We start from the raw sequence: 20,041 nt of genomic DNA on the forward strand, positions 1-20,041 counted from the left end.
TCGAGAAATTACATCGTTTTGCTATACACCGGTTGTGCTTTATTTATCTTCGACGCGAGAGTAAACAATATTACTTATTCGTCACGCCCACTCCTACGAGTATATCTTTTCTTGGTCTCACATCTTTTTAAAACCCCTTTTGCTAGACACGAATTCAGTTAACATTCAAGTAAGATAGTTTATTTGTATAAATTCTGACTACTACAAAATTAATCAATAAAATGAGGTTATAACACAAATGTTGCTAATAAAATCACAACGAAGATTGATAAGTTTCCTCATATGGAGAAATGAATGCTACCAGAGAAGTTCTGAAGTCTCAAACAGAAAAGATCATTTAACAGGACAAACCGACATGAGATTTTCTATTTATTTAAGTAATTGAATTCAAAAATATCTTCTTGAATATATATTGGATAATAAAACCTCAAGTCTTCTTGTCAGTGTCGAAATACTTCTATGGCTGCTGTATGTAGCTGTGCGGCTCCCTATTTTTACTGAGAAATATATAGGGTATCCATATCAAGTCTTGAAATTTTTTGCAAAGGAATTTATCAATATCATATATTGTTTTGACCCCCACAGATATAAAGTAAAAATACTTCAATAATTACTGATTTGAAAGCAAAAAATTTTGTTAAGATATATTGAGAACTGACTTCAAATTTCAAGACTTCATGGACACCCTATAAATGTTGAGAGGTGGAAATTGGTGTCGATTATTAAATCAACGGTGAAACTCCTAATCCATCCATGGCTACCAAAAATTTAGTAGATTCGAAAGAATTAAAAATGAATGTAATAATCTTGAAAAAAAAATCAGCTAGGATATATATTGGAAAGTAAAAGTAGTAAAATCTAGAGTCTCTCAAATCTGTGAATGAATTCACGGTTTTTATGTTTATTCATTATACTTATTTGTTACTACTGTATTTACTCTGAATTATTGCTGTTTTTTGAGCCATTAATTGTTTTATCTGAAAAAGTTTAGACTATGATCCAACAAAAGATCACAAATGTACTTGCTATTTCTTGGAGAGAGATTATGTTATTTTTCTTATTCTTACTTCCCATACTTTTTTCTACCAATATATCAATTTTTTAGTGAAAGTGGTGAGGCGTAAATTCTGATTTATCAATGAAATGGTGAATCTGTGAAAGCGTCCAGGGTTGCCATATTTAACCGTACTTTTCCATATTTTTCTTAATCCATCCGATATATTTGCTGACCCGAGTGTACGATCCGTAGCTTCCTTTTTTGTCTTCACATCCGCTTCCCCATGACGTCACTCCCTGTATGGTCCAGCGATCGCTGTTCAAACATACCAATGGCCCTCCGCTGTCTCCCTGCGTATTAAAAAACGTGTTTTGTTTGTATCAATGACTGGACTAATCTTTTTTTAAATTGTTGATAGGCCGGGAAGAAAAGGTTTTTTAGAAGATTGTAGGTACTCTCGTAGTGTATATACCAGGTTAGGGTTAATAATTTGGAATCCGATTTTCCTTATTTTAGTTTCATTACGAATTTGCAGATAATCTGTGTTAGCAACAGGAATATACCTCTTGCCCGTAAGTTTCAGTCCCTATATACAACTTGATGTAAAATAGGCAAACAAAATTAGTTACCTCCATATTGGTACACAAACTTCCGGAGCGCCAGATTGCCTATTATTCTACCTTTTTAAATTTCTATAACCATATATGAGCCCGTTGGAGCCGTAGGTAAAAAGCTTTTCATATATGGTCTACTACCGACGCCCTAAGTAAGAAGCATAAAAGAGATGCTGAAATATATTACCACAAATGACTAATATGATAACCATATCTTTAACAGAATTTTACCGAATATCATCAGTAATTTTCTTATTGATCAACGTTATTGCTTGTTGGTGCATCATTCAGAGTTTTGAACTACTTTGGCAGTTAATAAAAATAGAAAGCGAGAGATAGCGAAATAATACGGAAGAGCATTGGGGAAAATGGAAGAAAGTAAAAAAAGGAGAGCGTGAAACAATATGAGAGAAAGTATTTGAAGGAAAAAGACGGTGCGAAGGAAGAGAAAAAGCGTACAAACTAGTAAACAAAAGAGAGCGACAAAACGAAAGAAAGCAAAAAGAGAGAGACAGAATGATAAGCGAGAATTAAAGATACTCCCGTAGTGTGTGTACCAGGTTAGGATTATGCCATAATTTTATTCCGATTTTCCTCATTTTAGTACTTTAACGAGATCGGGGACTGCCTGTGTTGGCCAAGTGAATCCTTTCCATAGGTTTCAGTCCCTTTACACAACTTGATGTAAAGTAGGCAAACAATATTAGTTACCTCTATATTAGTACATACACTGCTAGAGCGCCGAAATAAAACGAAAAATAACACTTACTCGGCATGTATCAATACCCGCTCCTCTTGTCCCAGCACACATTTGAGTTTTATCTTTCATGTGAAAGGAAGACATATACCGCATGCATTTTTCGTAACTGTGAACCTGCAACACTGCTTGCTTCAAATCGTTTTGATACTTTGGATCTGTTGAATAAAAGATAAATAAGGTAAATATTCAAGAAGTGCGTTCGTACAGTGGAATTTAACTGAACAAGACACAACAAGAAAAGTTTGAGAATATTTGCATGTAATTGAACTCTTGATATCAATACATGCACCTAATAGTGGTGCAACCAACCAGCGGTTACGCAGTTTAGAGCGACTTTACAACACATTATTACCCCAACTGCATCAAAAGTGCGACGACAGAAGCGCGACGACAAGCGTTTTTTATGACGATTAGCAGGGTGCGTAACAAAGTAATAGTCTAGTTATATTTTGGAAATTCGATTCATTCCGACATTTTTTGTTTAATAAAACCATGGTTATTGGAACATCGCTACTGATATTAGACTTCTAAATAAAAGTCGTAAACTTTACTTTTACAATACAATATTTACTAATAAATAATTATACAAATATATCAATTATGTATAGTAATTAATGCTAAATATTTTTGCCCATAGACAAAATAAATTCATCAACAATTTTAATTATGTCCATGTTACTAAGCACTTTTTTCCAAATTCAGTTCCAATTCAAGTTATATCGTCTCACCGTATGTATTACCCCAGCCAGTTACGACGCAAAAACTTTCTCCTGGTACTTCATAGTCAGGTTGAGGTAGACATGCCGTGCGCACGTAATCAGTAATCTGGAATGGCACTTTTAATTGAATTAGTGCAATGTCGTTTTTCACTTTGCTCTTAGAATAAGATTCGTGTAGAATGTATCGCAGAACTTTTCTCATTTGCATTTGAGGTTCGGACCCCCTGTTGTGACCAATTTTAACGGACATGTGATCAGGCCTGCAAGAAATTATAAGTATAAGTTTATTTCGACTCCATAATCAGCATACCAATGAAATGATTGGTAAAAATAAATAAATAAAAACTGATTCTGAAATCAGGAGAGCAAACAAAAAGTTATATAAAAGTTTTAATCTAAATTGTTGAGAACAGTTTGTTCCATCAGAGCAAAGTGTTGAGCCGCAACTAAAAGTTACTAATAGAAAGCTGAATAGTTGTGTATTTATTTATATATTCGTTTATACCCGTTTCAGAGCTTGGAGACATTAGTTTGGATTAGCCCTGGCATGGGAAAACCTCAGGCCATTGATTAATTATATCTGGCTTGCCTGATGCTGCCACAACCAAACTAAAACCAAATTTTGAGTTTTAGCTGAAAAATAGCTCAAAGAATTAGTTGAGATTGCAATTAAATTTAGTTCTGTCTCTACGGTTATTGTTTCCACTTTTGTAACGCTGTAAATATTGTTTGGGAAATGTAACTTTTCACGTTACACTTAAATGACCCACCAGTCTAGTTGGGCAAAAATCTTGGCCCCTGATCTGAAAACCTTGAGCGGAACACGACTATTGTACAGAGTGTTCTTGATCAGTAAAACTTCCGGGTGTCCAATCATATATAAATGGACGTTCATGCAAATAACCGGATAACTAATCCCATACTAGGTATAGGTTCGGTAAAAGTCGAGAATCCGTTATACGTTATTTCATTCTCAAAATCTTTCATTTTCCCGGCATAAAAACAGGAAAATCTTATTCAAAATCAAATTACTCAAAAAACGCCCCCACAGGCTCAGCGGTGTGGCGCATCGTGCCAAGCAATAGGAATATGATCGCAACCGCACCTCTTATTACACTGTGTGAGTTCGCCGGTTTGAATTCCACGCGGGGATTAATTATGTGCAAGAGGATTGCAGGACACCTCAGCGCCACAGGGTGGCTCACGTAACCAAAGGTCAGTTACGGCCCTTTACCATCATCGAGACCATACGTCTGAAAACCAATAACTGCCTAATCAAATACCCGATATGGACGGGTAACCGGACGAAAGGCCGTGGTTCGCCCTATGATTAAGCCATCTTATCGGCTTTCCTCCTCCCAGAAAATATATATATAGAAATCTTATCCTATCATAATACTCACGGTGAATTGTCATCCAAACAATGTGCAGCCGTCAGTACCCATGTTGTTTGTATGAGAGTTCCTCCGCAGAAATGACCGTCGTAATAGCGGAGACTAGCAGACCATGGCCAGCTACCATGATATGCAATATCTCCTCCCAGGATCCTGTTAGTTGGAAATTGATTATTTAAAAGAAGTATGTGAATTATACAGTCTAACTCAGTGGTTCTTAAATGATGGGGCGCGCTCACAATGGAAACGTAGACAATTTTTTAAAGGGCGTGAAGCTTATTGAAAATGAAAATATTTCTTGGATTTGATCTTGCTTGCGTACATTCGAAATTTAGATTTCTTTATTTTGGATATTTACGTTCCATCCACGTATTTTCAGCGTGTTTTTGAATAAACTTTCGCCTACTATCTAATATTTGTAGTATATTGTTAGCTAGTTATTTCAGAGGTGGAGCGCGAGACTTGAGAAATTTTATAAAAATGGCGCGGCCTAAAAAGTTTGAGAACCACTGGTCTAAGGTGTTTATTTTGAATAGAACACCGAACAAGTAACAATTGACAATCATATGAATTTATATTAAGATGGAAAGATATCCCTAGATTCAGTCTGGACTAGCGGTCCAGTGGTTCTCAACCTTTTTTCTGTCGTGGCCCATTGCGTTGCAAAAATATAATGCATGGCTGCAATTTTCAATAGATTTGTGGCCCGTCTGGAAATGTTTCTGCGACCAAACACTTTAGTTGAGTGGTGGGGATTTATTTGAAGCAAAAATCTTAACCCTCCGATGTATACACCAGGGCGTGGTTTTCACGCTTTTTCCTTCCGTGGCCTATTTTCGTTCGACAAAAATTCTGGCCCATTATTATTCTGATGCAAGAAAAATCTTTCTGTGTCCCGGCAGTGGGCCCACAGGTTGGGAAACGGTTCACTGGGCGAATGCTCTTACCATTTTACACATTTTGTATAATCGCTCGTGCCTTGCCATGGAAATCGTGCGGAACATTTTTTTATATCGCGGACGAGCTAAAAAATACCGTCAACTGCTATATGCAGTATCCCACTCTATTCCACGAAACAAGCACAAAATATGTAGAAAATTTTTTCAGTTTTTGGCAAAGCTCGCTTTTTAAATAGTTCTGCTTATTGGGTTATACAGTCTTACTATGCCATTCATCATTATTTTGTATGGTCAATATGAAAAATTCAAATGTTAGAGAATAATTTTATCAATATACCTTTCCTGTTGCTCCGTTCCTCTTTTTCGTCTTCTTGTTTCAACGAGTCTTCCACCAACGATGGCAAAACCTTGAGTATAATAGGTTGACTCGATCGTTGGACTTCCACATGTTCCTGTAAATGATGAATAATATTGAATTCAATACATGTATCAGAGTAGAGAAGATGAAGTAGACTCCTGCAGCTTTTTTCCTGATTTCCCGGGGCGTAGCCATGAATTTTCTGGGGCGGGTGGGCTTGTTCTGAAATTTCTAATCGCCAAGTTAGACTCTAACATATAGCGAGTTCGGTAAGTTTTTAAGTCTTGAGGAACTGAAAAGCGTTTCATGCCACAAAATAATGCTACGTAAGATACATTTTTTTTAAATTTCAATCGACCCTTGATGAGTAGATAACATTGTATTTTTTTTACATATTTATTGTGTGTCTCTGTAAATGATAGTTAATCTTTTCACGGGCTCCATAACACCATACGTTTGATAACACCTGATCTAAGGTAACTATTAATGGGTATAGATTTATAAAACTAGGCAGTAACTTGCTACAGTTTTTACAAAGTCTTACAGTTTTTTCAGGCATTTTGGCGATAAATCATATTATCAGCGACCGCCATTTCTAAAACCAGAATCTATATTGACTTTCAGTATCGAGTTACCTGGCACTGAGGTCGATGGTGCAGTACTTGTCGTGGTAGTCGTTGTTGTTGTCGGGGGTGGCCCACCATCCGTCCCACACTCTGGTATGCCACAGGTTTCCCATCTTGTGCTTGGATCGGTTGTATAACACCAGGGCCCTTGATCAAAATTAGCACTCGGATTTCGGCAGTAGTTTTCTTCCAGACCACTAAAAACATTATGATTTTTATTTTGGTATTATCTCACCACTAATTTTAGTCCAGTGGTGTGCAATCTGCGGCCCACAAAGAATAACTCCTGCCCCCATTAAGTGCCAATTTTGAATAGTGTGCGGCGCACGGAAGGAGTTTTCAATTTAGTTTTATGGTACCTGCAAGTAATTCCGATCTATTTTCATCTGTCATAGGTAAAATTAAGGAAAATTTCCTGTTCAAAATTTTTTCTAAAATTTCTGTAAATCAGGAGTCGAGGTATTTTTTCAGTTGCTAAGTGTCGCATTCGGGCGTGGATTTTCTCTAACTCAGCCTTGCTAACTATTTAAAAGACAACTTTTCAAAAGCGAATTATTTTACACATTCACACATTGGCAATGTTTCAAATTTTTGAAATTTATAAAATGAAAGGCGGTCAAGAATTGTGTGAACCAATATTGAAGTAAATAATTTTCTTCGCCTACTTTACGTCAAGTTGTGTGAAGGGACTGAAACTTATGGGCAGGGGGTATATTCACTTGGGTAACACAGACAGTACTCGAACTCGTAATAAAATTAAAATAGGCAAAATTGGAATAAAATTATGGCTTAACCCCAACCTAGTACACATACTACGGGAGTACCAAATGAAATACTCATGATTCTCCTCACCTGCACGGGTATTGATCAGGAGTCTTTGTATGCTTGTGTAAAGACTGACTCGTCCATTGAGCGCATGTTTTACCCGATCTTGTAACTTGTTTTGTACCTCGGTAGTTTCCTCCTGCACCAATTATACATTCTGTTGTGATTCTTTGAAGAGGAATTAACACAGATCCATCAGCGTTGGTGCACCTGTATGAGCAAAAATGTTGAAATAAAGGTGATAACAAAAAAAAATCAGGAAAATGGTTATTTCCTAAGAAAAATTCATTATTTGGCGCACAATTTCACATGTATGGTATACAATTCTAACGTGATAAGTTTTTAGTTCCTGGGCTTAAATACAGTGGGTTCAAACATAGGTAGGTTTATAACAGTGGTCTGATCATTCTGTATAATGGGTGTAAATAACCGCGAGTTCGAAACCGGTGGGTTAATCATGGCGAAATGTCTTGTAATTAAATTTCCGTGTGAAATTGTAACTGAGTGAAAATATTTAAAGGCGCCAATGTCCGTGGATGCAAAAGTCCGTGTGTGCAATGGTCCATAAATTAAAGGATCTGAATGCCAATGTCCATAAGTGCAAATATTTATGGGTGGTAATATCCGTTGGTGCAAAGGTTCATGGATGCAAATGGCATAGATGTAAATTTTCATAGTAAAAAATATATCTATGTGCGCGAAAAGTATGGGAGAAAATGTCCAAGGGTGCAAAGGTATGAGCAAAAATATTTGTTGGTTTATATGTCCTAGCAGCAAATTAACGTGTGGAAAAGTGCGTGTATGCAAAGACGACAAACAACAAGAAAAAGTTTACCTTTCCAAGTCGCAATGCTCCCACCTAGTGTTTGGATCAGTAGTGTAACACCAAGGTTTCGTGTCACCATCAGGATTACGACAGAAATTAGAATCCAGGTTACGACCTGAAAATAAAATATCATATTCATTTAACCCACATGTATCTAATTAAGCGTTTCTCAAACAGGGGCCTCGGTCCCCACATAGAAGGAGATGGCGTGGTTTTCTGGGGTCACGAGCGAAAGCCTTCACTGCGCTCCAGAAATATGTGTACCAATATGGAGGTAACTAAATTTGTTCGCCTACTTTACATCAAGTAGTGTAACGGTACTGAAACCTAGGGACAAGGGGTATATTCACTTGGCTTACACGGGCAGTCCCCAAACTCGTAATAGAACTAAAATAAGGAAAATCGGAATAAAAATATGGCCTAACCCTAATCTGGTACACATGCTGAAGAGGTATCACCTTCAACATGTACCATTTGCGATAACAGCATTAATTCACATCAAATTAACTGTTGATTCTTTCAATTTTCTGACTGTAATGCATTTAAACTTTGCTTCCATTCATTTGTTGGATCTATATTATTGAACGTGGCGAATAAAATATAATGGGCTCCATTCGCCAAACTTCCTAAAAATCCGGGTTTACGAGCGCGTAACATTGTATCTTATAAACGCAGTAGCAAAATCTTGTTAAGTGATAGGATTCTGATGTAATTCCGTTAAAACAAAACTATTTTTTATTTAAGAGCAGAGGGGCACGGAGTGATGAGATTATTTGGGAGGCCACGGACCATGAAAGTTTCAAAACCATTGAACAAATGATCCAGGCGCACTGGATCCAGGCGCACTTTCTGCCCCCGTTTCCCATAAATGATTATTCCCTTATGGTTCCATTACATTTGAACCCACGTACAGTTGAACCCATGACAATTGCACCTGTATGCTATTGCACCTATGAAATTTTTTTTGTTTTTCGGATAGTTGAACCCATACTAACCCTAACCCATGGGTTTTAGCACCCGCATATAGATTGAACCCGTGGATATACGCATGGGTTCAAATGTACGTGGGTTCAAATGTACGGTCACCTTCCCTTATACCTTAGGTGGCGCAGCTCAATAACCAGCTTTGGTTCCCCGCGACTTCTCTATCCCACTAAATGTGTACGATTATCTCCCGTTTTTCCAAATATTACATGTGGTTATTTTCAACTGGTTGATAAGAATAAACCTAAATTAGCTTAGCTCGACTGGATCATTTTGATAGATTAGTTTATAGTTTTTCATCCGTACACTGTAGTGACTCACTCTCTATCAAAATTCTACGATAATTATTTTTACCCGAGGTTCGTACGCAAAAGAAGGTCCGGATATCACAGAATTTAAAAAGTTTAAACCTTTATTTAACAGGAAGTAATTATGGCAGCGACTCAAAACCTAAAAGAGGTCAGGGCATATCCTGAAAGGGTCAATCCTATTCATGTGTATACATATTGACAAAACGGAAGTACTATACAAATAGCATTAAATGTAAATAGTGCAACGACTTTTATACAACATGTTTGTTATTTTAAATCTGTAACTAATATAATTTATGTAGGAAGTTGACGAAGGGAAAACCAAAAGTAAACCTAATAGTTTTAATGGGATGTTTCCATTCTGAACAAAACTGCAGACAAGCCAACGCTGAGACCTGAAAAACTAATTGTTGGAATAACCGATACCAACCCGGTTTAGCATTGCCTACCCAGTTGATGGTTCTCCTGTAGTGTGTGTACCAACCAAGTCAGGGTTTGGCCATAATTTTATTCCGATTTTCCTTATTTTAGTTCTATTACGAGTTTGGGGACTGTCTGTGTTAGCCAAGTGAATATACTCCCTGCCCATAGGATTCAGTTCCTTGACACAACTTGATGTAAAGTGAATGAAAATCGGAATAAAATTATGGCCAAACCCGAACCTGGTACACATATTACGAGAGTACCAGTTATTCCATATACCTATTACCATGTCGTGTATTACTAATTCGCAAATTTGGTTACAGAGACAGGGCCGTATCAAGCCCTTTGGATGCCCTGAGCATTAAAGACTTTGAGGTTCTATTTATAAAAAAAATATTATAATATTAATAAAACTGGTGTTCCAGGACCAAGTTAGTGGAGTGGAGGGCCAAGTTATGATTAATTCGTGTGTGTGTGGGGGGGGGGTTCTATTCATAAAACTTATAGAAATGTTGAAAATGATACTTGAGACAAAAATAAGTAGGAATGTAATTTAGCCGGGTCAATATTGAGGTATGTGTCGTCTGACCAACTCGAATTGTTTTATTAAACACTGGACGCAATTGCAAATTCGGCTATGAAAGTCTGTAGCGCCCCTTTTTCTTGGTGCCCTGAGCACGTGCTTATCTGTTTAACCCAGTCATGTATAGAGACATAAGCTATAGTGTCTTGTTCTCTCGCTATATTTATTGGCCACAGCCATGAAGTTTGGATAAGCTTTAGACATTTCAGTATTCGCCACACAACTTCGATCACAGACGAGTCTCCTTTACTTTGGAGTGAGTGTTTGTAACTTTGCCTTGACCAAATTTGAGCAAAAAACGAAGCGTTACCTGGCTTTTGACTTGGATGATTGGAGTGCTGATGTGGGTGCGATGCGTCCCATCGCTGGCATGTCTTCCCTGATATGGTCTGAGTCAAGTTGCCAACGTAACCGTATCTGTGTCAATGGTAGGAATGTAGATTATATCATAACACCATGTAGAGCAGTAATTCGCAACCTTCTATGGCTAGTTGCTCCCTTCCGGTGGCTTTTAGCACCCATGACCCCTGTTTATCATCCCAGTGGTATTTTTAGTGTTATTTGGATTCGTAGATTCCAAATCCCAATGTTCAAACAATTAATGCTCTACAAACTGAAGATATCCAAACCAGGAAGAACGAGTTTCCGTAAGAGAAAGGAGTCAAGGGAAAAGTAAAATCAGTTTTGCGTCTAGCATTGTGACCTCGACCAAATGCTCTATGGCTTCTTTGGAAGGCCACGGCATCACGGTTGGAAACCACTGATGTAGACAGTGGTCATGGAATGCAACCACTTATTGAATAATATCTAGCGTTAGGATCCCTTGTAACTGTTAAGTCGTGTTGCTGTTACAGCGAAAGGAAAGTGTTATACCAAAAAATTTAAAAGACAAATGGGCTCTAAAACAGTGGTTTCCAACCGGCAGCTATTGGCCCACTAAGTGGGCCACAGAGCGGATGAAGCGGGGGGGGGGGGGGGGGGGTACCATTCCACGCACAAAACTGATTTCACTCTTCCTTTCCTACAAAACTTCTCGTTCTTCCTAGTTTCATTACTTGATGAAGTTATTTAACTAGGTGATTACTTTTGTTGAGCATAAATTGTTTGAACATAATGGGATTTGGAATCTACCTATCAAAGTAACACTAAGAACACCACTGAAATGATAAACAACGGGGCACTGAGTGATAAAAGTCTGAGGAAGGGGGCCACGATATATAAAAGGTTCAAAACCGCTGCTTGAAAGAATAGTGTGGCGCAATGAAATGTCAAAATTTTCTACCGTTTAAAAGCAGAAGAAAACATAAAATTAAATATACTTCGAACATTTACATCAAATGTAAAAGTATTACAGGAAATACCACATAGTAAAATTGAATTATTTAGTTGTACAGATTATTACAACCCTCTAACTAACTAATCTGTTAACCTCAACCGAATTGCACTGAACCAGGGGTGTGCAGCCTGCAGCCCGCGGCCAAAATGCCGCCAACACGGAGAAAATGGACGGCACGCAGGGAAGGGCCAATTTTGAATGGTGTGCGGCCCGCAAAACACATTTTTAGGATAATCTAGTACGTGCGAGTAATTCAAATTCCTTTGCGTTGCAGAGCCTATATCTGAGTTAAATGATGACAGTACGGGTTAGTACGGGTTCAAATATCCGTAGGTGCAAATTTTCATAGGCGGAATATTATGCAGGTGCAATTGTCGTGGGTTCAAATTACGGGTTCAAATGTGTAATGAAACCGAGTTCAATTTACTCTATCTGTGTCTATGACAATATCAAACTTGTGCATTCCGTAGGATCAATAATCAAAACTACTGCAAAATCTATGTTAAATAAAGGTGGTGCCCGCGGTTTCACCCAGTTATTTGTATCTGGCCCTCCTGTCATAAAGGTTGCACACCCCCTGCAATAAACTAAGATAGAAATCAGAAACAAAAATGATCTAAAATCATTTTTACCCGTTGCAAATGTAACATTCTTTTGGTATAGGCTCCGGAGTGGTTGTGGATTCGGTTTCAGCTCGAGGAGTAGTTGTCTTCGGCAGCAGTTCTATGATATAAAATAACTGTCAGCCAGTGCTAAATTAACTATTAAGCAAAATAAGCAAGTGCTGAGGGAACCACAAAAATTGCCATAGACGATTTTTCAATGTTGCATCAATGTTCAATGAAATAATTCAAGTTGATTTGAGTCTAACTTTTCGACTGCGGACCCCTATTTGTGAATCTTAGTTTTGACGGAACCCAGTCCTCTGTCGCATGAATTTCTGTGCTTAACCGACGAGGAAGGATAATGTTTCATTTACAGCCCAACAAGACAAACGACATTAAACTAAAATAAGAACTTGAACATTTTGGGTACATCACACTCTCTTCAGATACTCAGTACAAGAAACAATACAAGCACTAACACGAATAGATCGCTCGATGAGCAGAAAGACACATTTGATAACTCATTTTTTTTAAACCAGCATTTTGGATAAACAATGAGTTGTTTCAGGATGTCATAAATATATATGGCGCATCTGTAGTATGAGCATCAAGATGGCGGACACCTGGACATGTGTACCACATGTGTTAGGGTTAGGCTATAATCTTATTGCAATTTTCCTTATTGTAGTTCTATTACCAGTTTGGGGACTAGCCAAATGACTCCGGTAGTATTTGTAACTGCAATTATGGCCTAACCCCAACCTAGTACACATACTACGTTCCGGTGCCCGCCATCTTGTTGCACATACTACGGGAGTACCATATATATATGGAAGTAATAGCGTATTTATCAGACACTCATATCTTGAATATTATACAATGTTGGAGCAACTTTGCCGTTCGTTATAGAGAAATGCGAATTTGGCCAATCAATATAAACAAAAAAAATAAAACTAAGCGATAACTGCGATTCTTCTCAAAAACGAATTAACCGCTTAGTTACCAATTGGGAAAATTTATGTTGCTTCAGTCGTTAACTATGATATTTGACATTGTCATATCGTGTCCGTCGTAACACCACTTATGAATTCAATTTTCATTACGTTGGGATATAGAGATTTGTTTAATAAGATTTGTTTTAAAATAATTGTAAATGGTGTGTCAAAAGTAAATTACACTTTTATTCTGATTTGCATTTCAGGTACTCATCATAGAGCGTTCATTTCTCCAGAAAACATAGTATGTATCAGTAGTAAAATCTTGGTATTGTTTGCATTTTTTATCAACCCATAGAATGACAAGAAGGTTAATCCAAGTTAAAAGTTAAATGGAAGTGTATACTTACTTACTTTTTAGACGCCCTGTATTATTTTAAATTGAGTTTTTTTTTCTGTTTTTTTTTTACTGGCTGTTTTATCTATTTTTTATGTATTAAATAGCTTAAATACATATCTACTAACGAACCTGAACACTTTGGCACATCACAGTATTCCCATCTTTTTTTCTTATTGGTTGTGTAACACCAGATACCACCGGAGTCCATGTCTGGGTTTCTGCAGAAATTCTTATGCTTTCCCGCATTACTTGGCCTACAGAAGTTTATTTAATAAAAATTATTAGAGATATATGGAAATAACTCAAGAGGTATTTGCTTGTACAGGTGCTTTTCAGACTTTCTGTGTATTTAACCCACTTTTGTTGAATTTAGAATAGTCGCCGTACAGACTGACCAACAAAAATCGAACCCGTAAGTTTCCCAATTACACAAAATCGACAAAACGAAGGAATATCGATTTAATACTTGAACCCTTTCCTCTCCTTCGTAATAAATATGTAAATTCTATTCTATACATAACCTCACCTGTAAGTGGGTCGGTGAGGTGAATTCTTTGACCATCTCTGACATTTTATTCCACTTAGTGTCTTAGATTTCGTTCCTCTGTACTTGACGCCTAAAGGATCGTCGTCTTGGATACATTGAGTAGTGTCTCTGACAGGCTCGTCTGAAATTTTTATACAAATTAGAGTTTGAAAGACGTTCCATGATGTATACGCGAGAAATGTTCATATAATGATCAGTCTGTTATACAGGATGTTCATAAAGTCGCTTTACATTTTCAGTTTTGTTATGAAGTCAGTTTTCAAATTATCTCAACCAGGTTTGTTGTTTTTTAATCAGTAATTTTTCAAGTATTCTTACTTCATTTATTACATCTGTGAGGGCCAAAAAATGGTATCAATAAATTCCCTTTGCAATTTTGAAATTTGTCGTGACTCTATGCATGAACATATGTTGTTGTGACGGTACCTATGCAAAACAAATTCCGCGAGCCCCTGAATGGATAAATAATTCATTTTTATATAAATTCAAATGATACGCATTTTACCCCAAACAAGGCCCTATATAAGCAGTCACTGATATGTGAAGAATTACCTTTATTTTGGAAAAAATTCGAGTTCGGGGTATTTCCGTAGTGTGTGTACCTGGTTAAGGCTAGGCAATAATTTTATTCCAATTTTTCTTATCGTAGCTTCATTACGTGTTCGGGTACTGACCATGTAATTTTGAAGCGAGAAGTTACATTTTATGAACATTGGCTCACAGGCCGTAGTTTGCCCAAGTCAGCTTGACCACTAGTCCACTGCGCCAAGGAGCAAAAGTGAAATTTAACCGAAATTAGGAATCACTGGCCTAACGTTTTACCCCGGGGATGAGCAAGGTTTTTAAATCAGGGGTCAAAATTTTGCCTACCTAGGCTGGCGGAGTAAGTGTGATGTTAAAAGTAATATTTTATGAACAATATTTAAAGTGTTACAAAAGAAAGCGGAAAGCAATAGACCTCGTGGTAAAACGAAATGTAATCGCAACAATTTCTTTATCCCTATCTTTCAGATGAAACATCAAAATTTGGTTTTAGTTTGGTTGTGGCAGCATCAGGCGACCCAGGTTGAAATACCCAACGGGCCATATTTGGCCCGCGGGCCGTAGTTTGCCTATGTCAGCTTAACCACTAGTCCACTACGCTCCAGAGCAAAAGTGAAACTCCTGCGCTTTACCCAAGATAAAATAAAATGTTCAAGTTACCTCCGTCCAGCAACATAGTGAATATAGTGAAGCCGGCATCTCTTATAAACTCGTCGAAGTCAGAACTTAGACTCTTCGTTGTACTGTCATCGTAAAACCAACACCTCATGTTTCGCTTACGCACGACGAACATCCTGTGATAGAAAATGCAAAGTATGAATACTTTGTTTATTTCTTATGATTCATTATGAGTCATCATAGTCGAGATGAATGTTATAGTTTGAAGCGGAAGTGTGCAAACAGCGGCACGCGGGCCAAAAGCGGCCAACAAGAAAAAATTGTGCAGCCCGCTGAGAAGTGCCAAATTTGAATCATATGCCCGCGAAACGAGTTTTTAGAGCAATTCTAATCTATTTGCATCGCAAATCCTGAATGCCACTGTCATATCAGCAAAAACTAGCTCGCAAAATTCTTTTGTAAAATACTCAATGTTATAAAAACGTGTTTCTCGCCGAATTCGTTTGAAGTCGCTTTAACAATAAATTTGAATATCAGTTTTCTTTAGAAATTTATGCGTTTTATCTCACCATTTCTGCGAGAACCCCTCTCAATGCCGTAAGATCAATAGTACTACAACTAAATAGGCTAACATAAATAAAAGTGCGGCCCGCGGGTTTACTCAGTTACTTGTATCTGGCTGAAGGTTGCACACCCCTGGTTTAAAAAACTGAAAAAGTTGGAATTGTAAAGAACTTTATGGACACCCTGTATAACATTGATCTCGAATATGATGAATCATAATAAAATGCAAACGCGTTTTAAACCAATTTTGTTACGATAGTACAGGGTGTCCATAGAGTCCCTTTACAATTTCAATTTTGTTATGAAGTCAGTAGTTTTTTAAATATATAATAATCAGAACTCACGTAATTCGAACCTGCAATGCCGGGTAAGGCAAGCGCAAGAGCGCAAATAGGTGTGTTACGATTAGAACAATGTGTCAATCGTCGAGTCATACTTACTTACAATTACTGAATAAAAAACAACAAACCTGGTTAATTTATATTGAGAACTGACTTTGTAACAAAATTGAAATTGTAAAAGGACTTTATGGACACGCTGTACATTGACTTAATGGCGACTACAGGTCAAGAATGATTAAGCACATGATTAAGTCGAACCTGTAATGCCGGGAAAGGGAAGCGCCAAGATGTGGAATAGCAAAAGTGTTACTATTAGCACAATGCGTCAAACGCCGAGTCATAGTTTGTCTCGGCATTGGATTGGGACTACGTACGTGCAGAATTAGAATATTCGTATATATCACAGGAAAACTAAACCTCATAAAACGAATTTATCATATGGAAAACCATTATCCGGTTACCAGTCGGGTATGAGAAGGGTTAACCAGTCATTAGTATGATATGTAGGGTGTCCATGAAGTCTTGAACTTTTTTAAAATTGCGAAGAGAATTTATCGAACCCTATATATTATTTGTCCCATACAGATAATTTATTACATGAAGTAGAAGGACTTAAACAATTACTGACTAAAAGACAACAAACTTTAAGATATATTGAGAACTCCATAACAAAACTGAAATTGTAAAGAGACGTCACGGACACCCTGTACATTGACTTGATGGCGACTACAGGTCCAGAAATCCACTCCCACATAAATAAAACTCACGGAATTCGAATCGGCAATGCCGGAAAACGAAAGCGCAAGAGGACGACATGATTTGGCCCCGCGTCCCCCGTGTTCGGAAAATTCGCCGTAGGATATTTCGCCGTAGAAAACTCGCGCAGAGAATTTCGCGCATAAGGTTAGATTAGTTGCTCTTAAATAACGAATCTTTTTTAAATAAAAAGATACTTTAAAAACCGTTGTTTAAAAACTGTTTTATCACAAATACTTGTTTAAAGCAAAATGCACTTGAAGCGATTTTTCATGAGGCGGAATTTTATGCGGCGAAATTTCCTGCGGCGAGATTTCCCACCGCGAAATTTCCTGCGGCAAAATTTATTGCGGCGAATTTGTCTAGAACCATTTAGGCTTACTTACGTGCATTTTATGGAGCTCAATCTTTGGCATACTTGGGCACAAGCCTCAACGCTGTCAACCCCACTCATACGTCTTTTAGGTTTCATGCGTGATACAGGGCGCTGGTTCTCGTGTCGTCGATAACCTCCTATGTCTCCCAACGCATCTAAATTTTTGAATAAAAACAATAGAATTTTTTGTCAAAATCCCCCTGCAAACAACACCCCCGCCACTGCACAGAATAAAAATATTAGTAGTTTATCTATTGAGGGTTGGGAATGCAAAGTGCGATGAGAATTTTTTTTTTAAATCATTCATAACCCAAATTAAATAGTGATCGTACTAATTTGGATTTTAAAACGTGGCGGAATGTTTGTAGGGAGCCCCCGTCTAAGGAACACAATTGTTTGTGGCTTTCCAGTTTGAGTTAGGAATGCAAATTGCGCTGGAAATTCAAATTTTCAAATCTTCTCTATCTCTCACCCTAATCTCAACTAGGTAATGACTAATTCGTTATTTTAACGTGGCGAGGGTGTTTTCCGTTGTAATAACGTACAAATATCTAATTTCAACAACAGTCGTTATAAATTGTCAGTCAATGGCCAAGGGGGCGCATTTTTAAATCTTACCATGAGCGCAATTTTACGTAGATACGCCACTGAAAGCATCCCAGCCCTTTCAGAAACGTCGGAGCTCTTTACGTTTCAGCGATTTTTGTCTAAAGACAAGCTAATTAATTGTGTTAGATGTTACAAACAGTTTGCCACATAATTAATTTTTGATGGCCCATTGAATATGATGCGTGAGTTTGCCCTCGTGCCGATAACCTCATCCAGGATGCAATAAACAGGATTAGTCGCCTCGGAGAAAATTCTTTCAAAAACACGATATATTTATATATAAACACGAGGTATTTATATATTGTTGCTTGTTCAGACTTTTATTCATAACAATTTTTATTAATTTTTCAAATATTAAGTACTTCATTGGCCATTCATGAATTAGATATAAAGAAATTTGACTCACCCACAGATACCAGCACAAGTGAAAAAGCGAACAGTGACAGCGCCGTCCTTATTAGACGCACCATCTTTATTTATTTCTATTCAACACTAAAACTGTTTCAAAATATAAAGTTGATTTAATAGCAACTCTTTGAAAAACACAGGCTGTTTTAAAAAAACCTTGTTTGAAGTGAAGGCGTCAAAATATAGCATAAGGGAATTTACGGAACTTGCTACTTGAGCAAGTGAATAATTTTTCAAAACTTATCAGCCTATATTGCTGAATAAAAAGTGGATGTGAATTAGAATTGTTTCTAAATTATTCGCAAGTTTTCTGACTGTCAAATCAGTTATGGGGTTAATCATACAAGCTTTTCATTTTGACTCAACGTGTTCAAATCGATGCTAATTATACTTGGGATAGTTTCTGACGATGCTACAGCGTTCTATTGCTTGCGTTCACTGCATGGGCAGGGCCACTTCTAACTTCATGCGTTTGCGATAGGACGTATATATAAGATATAAACTCTTATTATTATTCAAATTATCATCACATCTGATAAACAAGTTGATAAAATCGCAGCTGATTAAATGAAGTAGCCTATATTTTAAGATTTTCAATAGAAATCTTTCATTCGAATAACGTTGGGCGTTATAATTGGCATCACTTTACACAACAGCTAAAACATGAAACACGCCATGAAATTGAAGTTATTCTGAACCATAATGCTTACTAAAACAATATCTCAAAGAATGCCCAATTAAAGCCGACCGCCTAACGACATAGCAAATTTTCTAAAGTTCCGTTTCTGATTAATAATTTAGAACATGTTATCAAATCAAATAAGTTAAAATAAAGACATCCGATCCTATTGAGTATCTGCTGTTTTCAAGCTTCTTCTGTATTCTATTGGTTATTAGTTAGATAAATTTTTACCATGTTGTATCTCAATAAAGAAACATAGTTTTCGCTAAAAAACGTAATTATAACTTCGTTATGAATTGGTCAGCAAATTTTACCTATATATATATATTTTCATAAAGTCCTTTACAATTTTCAATTTTGTTATGTAGTCAGTTCTCTTAATATATCTTATAATATATCTTAACCAGGTTTGTTGTTTTTAATCAGTAATTATTCAAGTATTTTTACTTCATTCAATACATCTGTGAGGGCCAAAACAATATATGGTATCGACAATACCCCTACGCAATTTCATATTTTTTCAAGACTTCATGGACACCGTATATGAGCGCTACTTTCTTTTACTTTAGTCTAAAATAACCATTTTACTTTCCTCTCGAAATTTAACATCAGACAAACTCTCGTCATAAGTTATGCTAATTCCATATCAGATAAGCATTCGCCCCGACTAATGACCACACTACGAGATTTCATATATTCGATATTTTGAGAATGAAACGGCAATTCTTACATTAGGCTACTTCAAATTGAATAACACTCAAACGTACCGTACAACCCTAACTGTATAATTACTATTTTTCTCATTTTTAACGTTGGTGGAGGTTTGTACAAAATATTATTATATCGCAAGCATTCTGGTACATGAATTATAAAGGAATCCATCCTGTATGACGAATATTCGATTTTCAAAATGTTGGCATTTTTTTCAAGACCTTCCAATGTTTTAATTGTTGAGCTAAAGGTATTAACTTTCTATCACTTTTAAATATCCTGTGTATCGCG

General features: G+C 36.9%; 1 protein-coding gene across 1 annotated transcript; it reads right to left on the reverse strand.

Moving 5' to 3' along the window:
* Positions 1–164: 164 nt before the first annotated feature.
* Positions 165–18,475, reverse strand: LOC120329399 (plasminogen-like). Its single transcript, XM_039396004.2, has 15 exons — positions 18,356–18,475; positions 17,351–17,495; positions 15,346–15,479; positions 14,122–14,263; positions 13,725–13,849; positions 12,288–12,378; positions 10,630–10,736; positions 8,028–8,133; positions 7,220–7,402; positions 6,377–6,564; positions 5,721–5,835; positions 4,494–4,637; positions 3,100–3,350; positions 2,381–2,526; positions 165–1,347 (listed from the first exon to the last, which is right to left on the reverse strand). Exons 1-15 carry the CDS (start codon positions 18,417–18,419, stop codon positions 1,180–1,182), a joined length of 2,109 nt encoding a protein of 702 aa, XP_039251938.2. The 5' UTR covers positions 18,420–18,475; the 3' UTR covers positions 165–1,179.
* Between the last annotated feature and the right edge of the window lie 1,566 nt (positions 18,476–20,041).

Source organism: Styela clava, chromosome 12, assembly GCF_964204865.1.
Source record: "Styela clava chromosome 12, kaStyClav1.hap1.2, whole genome shotgun sequence".
In the NCBI taxonomy this organism is placed as follows: Eukaryota; Metazoa; Chordata; class Ascidiacea; order Stolidobranchia; family Styelidae; genus Styela; species Styela clava.